Genomic DNA, 14,547 nt, shown 5'->3' with positions numbered 1-14,547 from the left:
CCGTGCGGGGAGAGCGGGGAAACTCGGCCCGTGCGTGCGCGCGCGCCCGGCACGCGCCCCACCGCCGCGCGCGCGCTACTTAGTGTGGGGGTGCACGCCACCTCCGCCAATCCACCGGCAACCTCCGCGGCACGCACTCGTGCGCTCTTGACCTACTCTCGACAGTTTCTTAACTCGCGATGCCCATGGCGGCGGTACACGCTTACCAAAATCTCGGTGTAAACCAAAAATTGACTCAGCTGCAAAATGCTAGACGTCTCGCACCTGCACCCGTAGATGCTCGCTGCAAAAAGAGATCTTATCTCCATCAAACCTATCCCACTCAACCTGCTTCTGTAGCAAGAAGAAACGCAAGAGAAAGGAATAGAGTGAAACAAGTTAATAATGGATTTGCTGCTCTACGACAACATATTCCATCAGCTGTAACTGCGGCTTTGGCAGGTGGAAGAGGTTCTTCACGAAAATTAAGCAAAGTGGATACTTTGAGACTAGCGGTTGAATACATAAGAAGCCTTAAACGATTATTAGAAGAAAGTGAAGAAGGCTGTAATGAAGCACAAATGAGTTTGGGCTTAAGTTCAAATGGACCTCAAACACCCCCTTTCTCAGAAGAATCCCATTCACCTGCACCCTCACTCCATTCAGAGGGTTCAACAGGTCCAAATTGTCAAGATGCTTATGATTCCTATGAACCTATGAGTCCTGAAGATGAAGAATTATTAGATGTTATATCATGGTGGCAACAGCAATGATTTAAGGTGAGTTTTATTAAAATTTTCTTTTCATTCATGAGTTAAATATAAGCAAACTTTAAGTTTCGTACCATTAAAGTCGTTCAAGACCGTGATAGGGGCAAGGCCATATGAAACTGATAAGATATTTTGTGAATGAATATTTAAGTATGTTTATAAAAGCGCCAAAGCTTTGATAGTTCTAAATTCTTATCAATCTGTTTACATTTTGTCGCGACACTGTTTACACTGGTTTTAAAAATTTACACTTTACTTTTAATTAATATCGATATTTTTATTCTGAATGAAATACTCAGGTAGTTTTTAAATATGCTAAGCTTTTTGTCCCTTTCGTTAGACACGGTTGCTCACCGGGTTAGATCTATGCCTTTATATTGCACAATTTCAATAGAGATTTGGGACCCACTGCTTTACGAGCCAAAAGGTAAACATATACCATAAAGGTTGCGCATTGAACCATCTCGCAGACTTTATCTATTCTTTGTTAGTTGATATGAAAAAAAAAAAATATATGACAATAGCGAATCTTAAAATATGTGCTTATAAAAAACTTTATACGAGCTAGGTAAATTTTTCATTTGATCTTCTAAAGCTTTTAAATCAAAATCAGGTTCAATATTCTCAATAGGACCCGCATGGAACCTTATTATTATGCTAGCAAAGTAACAATTATTTCTAATAACATTGTGGTTCGTCCCGCATGTAGTGAGAAAATTGCACATAAAAAGTTGTGTATTCTAATAATAACAGGTCCCTGATCAGATTTGTTATAAGTGGAAACAGGTTTCAGTTGCAACTTTTGTTTATTTATCTTAAATCAATATAAAGCATCCGGTCAGTGGGACCTGTCGACACATCTTCGCCATATGAAGCACTTTAGGTCAACTTGAAACTGGTAGCGCCATTGGAAAAAAAACAACATTACAAGGTGCTAAAAAAAAACTTAGCCTTCTTAATTTATTATACCGGAAGTTGAAATCTTAGGGAAATCGAAGGGCACTCGCACACGTGTTATAATATTTGCTAAGCACTAAACAAACATCTGGTGATACCAATTGAGATTTCATGGGAATTAAAATTTATTTATGTGTACAATATTCACATCACTATCGTTGTAGCTTTATCATAAAGATAAGTTTTAAATTAAATTGTTATTTACAGGTATTATGGCCATACGGATCAAAGTGCTGTCACTCAGCGGCTTAGTGATTGTGAAAAAAGGAATTCCCTTCGAGTCGCGAAGAATCGGAATGATGAAGGAGAGAACCTCTAATTAGCGCAATCAGTATATTCCTAATGCGAAGGATAATCATGGAATATGCCGAACCCATCTATGCATTCCCAGCAACCGAGCAATCGAACTCAGTTTCATACATGAATGAGATAGTATCAAGACTGAATTGTAAATCCTTCCATTTAAGCATTTAACTGTATCGTAGAAGACTTGAACACGCTGTGCCTTGTAATATTATCTTAAGCTTCCAATTATATACAGATATGGTTAAGTTTTAATGTTCCATCTAGTCATTAGTTATTATTATAGATTTATGTCACGCATAGTTAACAGAGCTAAGTTTATTTAGAGCAAATACACATCATTCACTTAAATCGTAGAGATTCAAAAATGTGTTATACTTAACATTAACGTTTATTATGTTGAGACAAAGACTTAATGTATATAGATAAATGTAGCACCTTAAGAAAGATTCCTAATAACTTAAGATTTTTTAAAGTATTTGTTGAAAAAACCCCTCGGCAAATGGCTGCGAGGTTAACATTGTAAATATATTACATAAAATATTTAAAAAGAATAATGTTGTTTCTTTTCTATTTATAAATAATATTCATTTAAATATCAAATATCTCAATTGTGGCATTAACAAAACTTCCTTTAATTGACGACACAAAGACTAACTCACTCATTTATTTAATAAACTGACTTCTTGGCCCTTAACTAGACAATTAAAGGCTATTAAAACGGAACTTTAACGAGTGTAAATGTATAAGAATTTAATGAATTTGATTGTGATTTTACATAACACAGACCTCACAATTTCTTTTTATTTTTGGTAGATTTTAGTATTACACTTTTTTGTTTAGAACAAATTATTGACATTAATAGCAATATTTATTAACGACAGAAATGTTTTCTACCATGAAGTTCTTTAGTGTGTCTTTTAGAGATATTATAAATCCATACCTATACACATATAGAAACTACGTTTCTGTTTAATGATGTCCACGATTTTCATTAGTACAAATTTAAATAACACTTTGTTTTGATTTAAATTGCACTTACTTTTCAATAATTATAACCGCTGGCAGACGAGAATACGAGAGTAAAATTTTAAAAACGTAGTTCAGTCTCCTTAGTCTGCCCTTAATATTTTTATTGATGAACCCTTTGATCGATATGAAATATTGGAAGTATATAAATATAGCACTACAGTTGGATGGATATGAGAGTTTTATGTTTCGTAGCTAAAAACAAACTCTTAGAAAAACGAAAAAAAATGCAAGTATCTTCTAAAAAGTAATATTTTAAAGATTTAATTACTTTTATGATTTTTTGTAAAATAACATGTTAATGAGATCTAAGACTTTCCCGAGTTTTATTCATTTAAATGAAACTAATATATTTCGGATATACTACGCGGATTTTATTATTCTAAAACTACATAATCACGGGCAGACGAGATCATCTCGTCTGCCAATGATCACGGTTGCTGAAAAGTAATCGAAACGTCGGGATCATGTAGTTTTAAAATAATAAAATCCTCGTAGTATATCCGAAATATATTAGTTTCATTTAAATTAATAAGATATTTTTTAAATTTATAGTTTCGTAATCTATAAATAAAGACAACAATTACTTCGTTAAAAATAACTCATAATATACATATAATATTCTGTAAGCATTTACTAATAATAAAATTAAAACCGTTTCCAAGAAATTTGTATTACGCAGTAGGAAATTAAGAACTGTGATGTTAGATTTAATAAGGCAAAAAAAACGTAAAATTATTAAGAGGAAATGACTGCTAGAACTTATTTTATAAAACATTTTTAAATCTCAATTACTCATTGACAGAGTCATATAATAATGATTATAATCAATTCCTTGTAATGATAAACAATTTAAAAGTTTGTCAGTATTGCCGACTTCATCAATTTAAACGCATTCGCTTTAATTTCCGGTCGAAACTGATCTAGTCGAGACATTCACGATACATCAATCATTCCACTGAGCCGCCAAATAAAGGCTATGGTATAATTATGTAACCATAAATCTATAAATACTCATATAATACTGATCATTAAAAATATAAATGTCGCTCGATCTGTAAAAACTTGTTTGTGAAAACGAGAGTAAAATCAGTTGCAAAAATTTTAATAACAAAAGGTGCACGTGCTACATATCATATGACGAACGCGAATATAACGAAATACAAAAATGGGGGCCTCACGTCAATATAACATTTAATTTGAGAAAGACAATGAGGCTGCAACATGATCACGTAGTTCCCGCCCAGCGAATTCAAATCGCAATAGTAATTTTTGATAATTGAAGGGAAGCTCGGGCCATTATGGGTGGATATTTCCGTTGGTGTTATTAATTGCTTGAACTTGTTGCTCTTTAAGAACGGGCCTGACTAGATGCGACGGAAGCGTTTACCTACAGGTGTGCATACATATACACTTTTATTCGCGAAGTTTCGTTTATGCACACGACTATTCATCATTAATTGTTTCTTGTACTATATGCTACATCCGTTTGCAAAGTTTTTATTCCGACTTTTTGTTCATCCAATAGAATTGGTACAGCATTTTTTATTGAATATGTTATAATCAACGTAACATAGAATTGGTATACACTTATACATAATAGAATAAGAATAAGCACTTAGCGTTATCTTCTTGCTCATCATTTATTTTTAATTTTTAATGTTTATGCTGAAAATATGGACTTTAAGAAATGTCGGCCTAGTGCTATAAATTATCGTTTTGAAAATAATAAAACGACGTGCCAACTATCGGCTACTTTCGGGTCCGCTCGTGAGTCCGGCACGCGTCGCGCAGCTGCCCCACAGACGATTGCTTTTCGAGGACAAAAAATGCATATTAATTAGTTTTTGGTTTTGCTCTTGATTTACTTGTGCTTAATGTATTTTATATATATTTATAATAAGCTGAGATAGTAGTTTCAATTATAGATTATGCACTACGAGTATGCTTCCTGGTATCGATTTCCGGATTGTCAAATATTTTAGGAGGAATTCTTAAATCTGTAACAGCTTTTTGTGCCGACGTTCGGACACATACATTTTCATATTCAGAACTTAGTAGAGCAGTAAAATATTTTATTTTCAGGTTAGGTACTTAATGTTTTATTTATTAAAATAGAAGCACATCAACACAACAATTTAATTTATAAAAAATTAAGGTTTATTGTCAAAAATATTTCTATATTGCACGCTACCCCTTTTGTAGTATTAAAACTAATAATTTGTTATTAGAAAACATTAAATAAACTCGTATTAGCTAAACAAAGTTTGGATCGACATGAAGTAAATCCAACATTATTGATATTAAAATCAGGAAGTACACAACAGTCCGGCCAAGAACAATCGAGTACAAAAAATAAACATATTTATGAGTTGGGCCATATTAAACCAATTTTGCCGGTTTTGTGTAAATGCAGTTTCGGCCTTGAACAGCAACAATGGGCTTGTGACCCACATTTCAAGTTAATTCATAAAATTTATCAATAGTACAATAAGTTTTAATAAGCTATTAACATGTTTATATTTGAATATATTTGTTTATACAACGTACACAGTGAGTGTTTTTATAAGATGCCATGTGAATAGATTTTTATTATTATCTTCCAAACTTTGTATAGTCAAATCGTTGTTAGCATTTAATTTCTTTCTAGCTCAAGTATTTAACACTATTATCATTTATAGATTCACAAATGAATGTAGCATTCGTGAGAGCCAAACTAAAGCTCAGATTGCAGCTTCAAGCTTTTCAAAGTCATTAAAACTATAGTCATTGTTAAATGTAACTTATGTATTACTTGAATGTATATATTTATGTTGACCTAAAAAATCTACATAACTTTATTGTTGGCCAAGAACACGTGTATATAATTCAGTACCTATTATATTATATATGGTATATAACTATCATTTATAATCAAGTTTTTATACCTTCCAATTAATCAGCTGCCGCCATCATAAATTTAGGATGCAATAAACTTCATTAATGGTCTTTAATGAATTGGAGATCAGTAGCAGGTAGCGGTATCTCGAAATATTCTGAATATCCCAAAATTTCCAAGCAACACCTTTGTCGTTATCTTTGACAGGTCCCTTAAAAATTTGTTTTAATTATTTGAACCGCACATACTTTTCTTCTAAATTATTCATTTAATAATACAAACATTAAAACTTTTAGCTGTCTAATGTTACCAATAATAAAAAGTTTGAAGCGGAAAATTGGACTAAGAAATTTCCTAATTTTTACTTTGTTATTAATAGAACAAGAAAACTATAGAGATTATTGATAATATTTTTAGAAATAAAGATAACGTTGGTACCTAGTGATAGTTGCTCAGGATAAGAATCGACAAATTTTCATATAACTTACCAATTACCAATATTATGTACATTAATATTATATGATTTTTGGACATAAAATAAACTCTCAACATTTCCTGTCTTGTTTGATATCGGCATCTCAAAGACGAACCGTATCCCGCGACTCATATAATAATTAGAGTGAATTCAACTGCCATCGAATTAAACTACATAAAAATGGTTGTGTACAAAAACGTGTACCACAGTGATATATCGAGAGGGTAATTTAAAATCATTAAATCGTAATACCTTATAAGCATCACATTCGTATAATCGAATACTTTTAGAATAATTATTATCATAATCACTCGATTACAAAAATCCTTTTAGCCAAAGTTGGTAAAATGGTAATTCAAACTTGAAAGTGTTCTTGCGTCCGGTGGAGTTTACAACAATTTGTAAAATTTACCAAAATCTCTTCATTTTCAACTCAATGGTTTGGTTTTTGAATGAATAAAAAAGTTTAACGGATAAATTATGACAAATAAAGTTCTTTGACCCATCCAGGTGGTATGGACTGTCAATATTTGACTTATCTATAGACGGAAGAAATTACAACGATGGTATGAAACTGACCTAACATAATAACGCCCTAGAAAGCGGTAAGGTATTGATATCAATAATCGAACGTCAACATGAGTGACAACGTATGGGCCTAATAAAGTAATTGAATTGTATATTAAAGTTGAAAGGTGTAAGATAGGCTGTTATCGGGGATAATAGAAATATTTTTATTTACCCGTTCGTTACTGAATCGTTAAAATATATTTAACATTGTATGAGTTTTTTTTCTATTAAACTTATTAAAGCTCTGTTGTTTGGCTAATATTATGATAACAATTAGTTGATAATTATTTTTATGCTGTTGGTAATTTACATTTCTCAGGATGTTCATATTTCTCCGACGTCATGGTTGTTTCATGGACGTCACCATCGTTTCGCTCTAATGAGATTCCTTAAAAAGATCACCATAAAACACTACTCTGGTGGTCTTGAGTACTTTAGGGTACTTTGAAAAATAAGAGCCTTATATATTGAAAATTGAAACCTGGTAGTCATTATACTTTAATGGCTTTCAGTTTCATAAAGATAATGGGCAGCAATAAGTATTTAAAGTTTTATTACCATTTGTATAATTAACTGCGTGTATGTTTATGTAAGCGAAGTATGTAAATGTAAAGTATGTAGACAGCAATGCAGTCTCTGATGAGGTGAAGTGAAGGAAAACCTTATATTAGTCGATTATTCTGCAAACTTGTTGCTTTTAATTAGATAGATTTACTTGAGAACCTTGTAAAGTATATAAACGCTACATCACTTTCCTACATGTTATAAACTTTCATTATTATGAAGAGGTTACAAGTAACCGTGTCATACACGCTACTGCGTAATAACTAATCATTGAACGATATAAGCAAGAACGATTTCAGTCACGGATAATGGGAGCGATGCTCCAAAATTTGCTTGTTTTTACAGTATTTAAGGGTATCAGCTATAAGTATACGTTTTGCGATTGAATCGATTATGAAGCAAATAGGGCTATCAGACAGGAAGACTTTTTACTTAAACATGCAATTTCGCTAAACACCAGTTACCTTATTAAAGCTGTACATGACAACATCGATAATTATCTTCGTGTTATCAATTTCATTTCAAATAGAAGACATGTTAATTACGTTAATTTTATACAAGAAAATGACCTAAAAAGTATTTTGTTTTAAAGTTTTAATTAATTAAAATAAACGATTTAATAATTTAATAAGATAGTTTAAATTAGAATTGATATTGAATTGAATTAATATTGAAAACACAAATAAACTAACTTTTGTAGCTATTATCATTAAAACTCTTCAAAAATATTTATTGACATGAGATATCTTTAACTATTAAGATAAAGAAATTAACTTTTTCGATTTCTAAAAAGTACCTTTCCTTTAAAAGATAACATTGATGTTGAAGTTCTCACGGAGATTATTTGAAAAACAGATCAAACCCTTTCCTTTTTAGGATAAGTAAAATTTTATAGATACTGTTAATTACAAATGTTATTTGAGTAAATATAAACAACTATATAAAACTATAACGTGCAATTTAATGTTGTGGATTAGGTATTTAATCAATATCACAATGTATTTCATTCTCTCTATCTGACGGGAGAATAATAAAAATTTCAATAATTCTTACAGTTTTACCTTGTTACTGGTTTTACCAACCGCGAAAATCGTTTATGGAACGGTCATTTTGTGTCAGTGACACTCAAGTTTAAATATTTAAAGATCATCTCCACCGCAGTCCTACAATTTTCTGTCTCACTGCGTTAAGATCAAGGTAAGGCACGAGCCGAATCACTGAGGTAGAAAATTCATTGCGCTTGCTAAACAAATTAGAATGAAATTCAAATGAAAATTACAGACTTATTCTGAGTTCACTAGAAAACAAGACAATAAAGCTGTACATAATAATAAATATCCGATATTTAAATTATTGATTATATTTATTGATATTTATATGTTCAAACTTTTTTCAGTAATACAGCCCTAACATAAGCCTTCTATTTAAAATCTTTTATTTATCTACTTCAAAGTTACTAAGATTTTCTCACAAGTACCTATTTGTAATCTACACCAACATTGAAGAGTTTCGTTACGGTGAAGAGTTTATTTTAGACGTATTAAATGATACCCAGAATTTGGCATGAAGAATCACTCCAAGTGGGAGTAAATGTCGAAGGAGGAGGGTAATAAAAGGCTTAATCAACCAAACAACCGTGAGGTTCCGGTATATTTTTGCTGATCGTACTTTCCACGCTAAGTTCTCTCGCTTACAAATTTTACGAGGTACGATCACGCGAACGATAAAACAGTAGTGATGCAACTGACACAAGAATTATTTGCTTTCAATTCAAGATTAAATTTAATAAAAATAAAATGTATGTTCGTATGTTTTACATTATTTTATAATAAATAACCTTTTATATAATTTAACAAATTATATATCTAAAGTTTCATCACAATATACTATTTAATTGACCTATGTAGGTTACTCAAATTGATTTAATCGGGGACACACAAAAATATGTATAAAAAAAAATTGCGATTTAGCTTAGAAAGTGAATTAAATTCAGACTGAAAACTTCATACAACATAATATACAATAAATGAAGAAATATAATAATCGTCGTTAAAGTAAAAGTGCGGTACACCATAGATAATTTAGACGCAAATGACTCTCAGTAGCCTCTCATAATATCGCATAACGAATTATACAATCAGATGCTCGAATGCAACGGAACTAATTTTACAGGCAACCTTTCCTTAATTAAAAGATTTTTTTTAAATTTCCTGACAATTTCTCATTTACATTTAAATACTACTCTATATGAATATTAATTAACATTAGAAACATTTCGAATTGTCATTAGAAATTGCATCTCCTTACTAGCATACCTTTTATATTTCAGATTATTTATTGTAGATTTATAAAATATTTAATCATATTATATTATGGTTATAAAGCTCATTTTCATTTGAAACAACCGGGTAATGTAGAAGTCATGATTAAGAATTTAACCTTCGAACCTCAATGTACCTTGTGCCGGTAGCAGAGCGGTTCTGGTGGTCTAACTTTAAATGGACGGTCGTAATGACGGTGACGAATTGCGCTTTCCACCGCCCAGGCTATTAGTATTAATGGTTTTATTATAAAATATATGAAAAATTTGAATTAACTACCGGTTAAGCGGTGCTAACGGACACTCATATGAATTTAATATCGATGTAATAGCAATAGATTTTGTATTTCATGATTTAAGACGCCATTAAATAAACTTATGTATGCAATATTGGTGCAGCTTTGATAAATGTTTTCGTTATCTAAGGTGTAATTGACATTTCAAGCAAATTTAACATTTTAATCATGGACGTGGTCATGATTTTTAAATACATTTTTTTTTTATTCAAGGACTGCACAGATTTTGAATAGATGAAATCTTAAAATAATAACGTAGTCGTTTTTATGAGTATCTTACCACGGTAAAAATCTACTAAAAAAAATAACTATAGAAATAAATCTTGCTTTAATTAAAAATGTAAGTAAAAAGTTATTTTACCGGTACATTCGCATTCATAATACACGCCATATTATAAGCTGTCACAAGCTTAATGAAATTCTTAATTTAGTTACTAATAAGTAGAATTAAAACAAAGTAACCGCTCGCGCACAAAGAACGATGTAAGTTTTAATTATACCATTATTTTTAATTCACTCTCGACTCTCCCGCCATTTCTCATAAAGGCTGCTTGAGCCAGATAGTAGCGGTCACGCATGCTCACGATTAATTCAAGCCAATCAGGAGCTGATTACACGCATTACGTGTTCACACAACAATTAATGCCGTCAACGTGAACTTTAATCATAAAGACATTGGGAGTAATTTCGAATAACTGATTTTTATCCCACGCTCCTGGCTTGGATAGCAGATATCATGCAATGTCACTGAGGCCTGTACACCTAACGATGTAAGTGCTATCCTCCGGCAATCGCTTACTATAATATGTTATCTTTAGCAACAGTAGTTAATATTGAAGTTAAAAAGACCTTTGGTCCATTTTATCCTCTGGTATTAAACACTGATGACATTTTCTTGAGAGTCGCTCACGTTAATTACAAATAGTAATGTACTCAAACATTTACTACCTATAAGAGTAAAATATTATAGATCATATTCAATGTTATTATAGTAGTGTCATCAAAACGAAAATAACATATGCCAATGCACCGCACGTATGCCATTTAAGAAGACAGTTTAATATCTGATTGAATTAAAACAGATATTACTATATTAAACTAGAATGACAAGATTTTGATCGCATTAAAATTTTTCCACCGAGCACCTGTCTGTCCGTTATAAGACCTGTTAAATTTAACCCAACCGATGTATCGCCAATCGATAAACCGTGTATCAAGTGATTTCTTAAAGGGGGAAGAGAATTATGTAATTTTTCATAATATATACTGGAACGCTATAGAGCTAAGTATATTTTATTTAAATAATCGCAATGTTATTAATTTTGTGTAAATTAAAACTTAAGACGTCTATTTTTATTTAATATTTATATATCCGAAACTTAATAATAAATAAAAATTGTTGGTTTGTATTCAAGAAAATCTTCAAATTTCGGCCAAGAAAAAAAAAATCTTTGAAAGAAGGAATATCTTATAAACACCGCGTTAACGGTAAAAGATGCATGAAAGATTTCCATAGGAAAGTTGTAGCGCTTAAAAATGCCTACATAAAAGTCAGTTACAGCACGTATCTAACTTTTATATGAGAGTCATAAAAACAAAGTTTATTGTAGCTACTTTAAAAATAGTAAGAAAATGGTAGTATAAAGTTTCACTTTTTATAAGGAGTTTTTTAAGTCAACGTGTTGATTATAACGAGTATTTATGTGCTCTACATTTAAAGTCAATAGCCTGTCAAAATATTGAAAACCTTAAAAATAGAGAATATTTAATAATATTATGGAAAAATATGAATTCTTACTGGGAACGTTTTATTTTAAAACGAAGAAAAGCAGACCACGTAACTTATTGGTTAAGCCATTTTTATATTTATTTATTAGATACAAGTATATGTAAAATTATACTCTTATTGAAGTAAAAAGTAAATTTTGGAAAATATACCACTATGCTACTTCCCAGATATATATATAAATAATTTTAAAGAATTAATTGTACGAGTATAAATGTACATTTGTAATACATTTGTATGCTTTTCATGCTTTACTTAATTTTTAATGCAACAAAGGTATGTAATTATTACCTCCGAACCAAATAAGACTTATTGGCCCAAGAGAGTTATAAGCTACAAAACTTTATAACGACACTTCTATGAATAGACCACCCGTTTAGTATTTTCAATAATTTGTCACATTTATGTCGTAATTCGGGAAATAAGATGTCACCTTGTGTGGTAGCGACCTCCTGCCAAGGAAGGTTCCTGTCCACGCAGGGCGCCGGACATGCATTTTGACACCATAACAGATAAATACGATAACAATAATCATTGCTTTACCACATACCATTAAGCAAATTAATCTAAAGTCAAATTTATACCTTAACATATAGGTAGCAGAATTTTAATTCTTTCGCACTCGTCTTTTTGACCATCAAAACAATTTATCTTTTAATATCCTAAGTCATCAGATACTTGCAATTTTTTTTCCCGCATTGTTTTTGCTGGATTTCAAAACGACGCAAATAAATTTGGAGAAGGGTGTCCTGAGTCCCTTTATCTTGACGTGAAAAGGTGGTCCAGATTAAAAGTGTTAAAATGACTCCAAACACACGGACTAATTCTTACTGATAAAAGATTATTTTTGCTTGTTGAGAAAAATTTGTAGTTGAAATCTTTTAAAAGAGGTATAACTTAATTCATAACCATTCCATGCTTCATTAGAAACCTCATATATTTAACTTTTTTTAATTATTTTGACTATAAAGGGCGATATTTTTTATATATTTCACGTATAGGATCCATTCCATCTAATGACGCTGAGCAGTTTCGCTATTTCCTTCCCTTTCGATTTCAATTATAATGTTCCGATATCATTAAGGAAATCGAAACCTTCGATGCGTTGAATGTCCTGTGTACAATGAGAACTCACAAAAGTCCAGACCGCAGTACAAAGGCGATATAAAAAGTAAAATCTGAGTAAAGGAAGTGCATGGCGGGCGGAAATGCAAACTTTTATTATGCGAATTTGCACGTGTTCCGGAGTGTTTTGTGAACACTGCAATAGCCTAAAAGCCATGAAAGCCTATGTCAAAACTATTCCGATTTTCAGATTTTAGTATAGGTACCAGAGGATAATGTAGAAATTTAATAAAAACATGTAGAAAGACTTGAATACAAATAAAGAATGTTAATGGGGTTGCAAATAAAAGAACCATTTATCATGAAATAATAAACTTAAAGATTAAAATACGAATTTTTTTCGTTTACATACATTTCTGATAAAATTTAAAATATAAAAGTTGTATGCTAGCAAGGGATAACATACATATAAAAGAAATTGCGAGTATACTACGTGTCGAAAAAGTTTATATGTTGAATAATACGCTTTTATAATACTAAGGAATTCATTTGATTATTGATCAGATGAGATTCACCATTCACAACATCTTGTATACAAAATTTCTGACCAGTCCATCCACACAAAGCATTAAACTATAAAGAAAAGATAACCACACGGTGATATATCATAGGGATTCCAGTTATTTTTTTCAACCTTTAACCGCGCTTCTTAAGGAAATAAAATACGAAATTTCGGCAAAAACTACGCTCAGCGGGTAATGTTTGCGGCTTTGTCGCGCCCACATCTTGACAAAAGGCAAATAAGAGAACAGTACCCGAACTCAGTGCAAAAAATATCATCTAAATAGTCTGCTTTTGAAGTTTAAATACCGAGATAAAAGCATTGTCCGTTACGATATTAGAATTGCATTTTAAACTCATATATATGAACCTAAAAATCTATTACATGGTAATATTTTATAAAGTCTATTAAAATATTTATGAGACAGCATCAAAAGAAAACCGGGTGTTATATTTTTTTGCATTTGTCATCAGTTTTAATTAAAAGGTGAATTAATAAGATATCGTCGAGTCGTGTATCTATATTTTGAATAAGATTTTTACATTTCCAACTGTTTCTTATGTACCATCTAATTAAAGCAATATAAATCATAACATAAAATATTGTGACAAGAAACAAATAATATCGTAAATAGAGTTTCTTGAAGCAAATTGTGTGAAAATATATTAAGCCTCCATAGCATGTACCTACAATCATAGTGCTATACTCCTGTTACTTGCCTTTGCAAAGTCAAGGTAACCATATCTAGGCTTGTTTATGTTGCGGTGACAGTTTTTTTGGAGAATTTTTTGATCCACGAGCCCATAGCAATGTAACACGATCTGATCGTATCTGCACAGTTTTGTCCTTGTGGTCAATGGCAGCTGGTCTACGCAAATTAACAAGGATAATGTGCCACTAACCGACATTTTTGTTTTATTTATATTCCCACTGAGTTATTAACCCACATGTCTTATTAGACATTAAAATTTCTACAGTCTTTATTTATATTTG

At 31.3% G+C, this 14,547-nt stretch overlaps 2 protein-coding genes across 2 annotated transcripts in view; one reads left to right on the top strand and one right to left on the bottom strand.

Moving 5' to 3' along the window:
- LOC116766570 (protein yellow) overlaps nt 1-11,240 on the bottom strand; it is a 127,006-nt gene extending 115,766 nt beyond the window's left edge. The window contains exon 1 of the mRNA XM_061522741.1: nt 11,230-11,240. The gene's annotated coding sequence lies outside the window, so the exon portion shown is untranslated. The remainder of the gene's footprint in view (nt 1-11,229) is intronic.
- On the top strand, nt 98-2,566 carry LOC116766596 (achaete-scute complex protein T3-like). Its single transcript, XM_032656509.2, has 2 exons — nt 98-758; nt 1,914-2,566. The coding sequence occupies exon 1, from the start codon at nt 180-182 to the stop codon at nt 750-752; it is 573 nt and encodes a 190-aa protein (XP_032512400.1). The 5' UTR covers nt 98-179; the 3' UTR covers nt 753-758; nt 1,914-2,566.
- Nucleotides 11,241-14,547: the final 3,307 nt, after the last annotated feature.

The sequence above is a fragment of the Danaus plexippus genome, chromosome 15, assembly GCF_018135715.1.
Source record: "Danaus plexippus chromosome 15, MEX_DaPlex, whole genome shotgun sequence".
NCBI classification, from domain to species: Eukaryota; Metazoa; Arthropoda; class Insecta; order Lepidoptera; family Nymphalidae; genus Danaus; species Danaus plexippus.
Note: the sequence above shows the minus strand (reverse complement) of the source record. Positions and strands in the feature narration are given on the sequence as shown.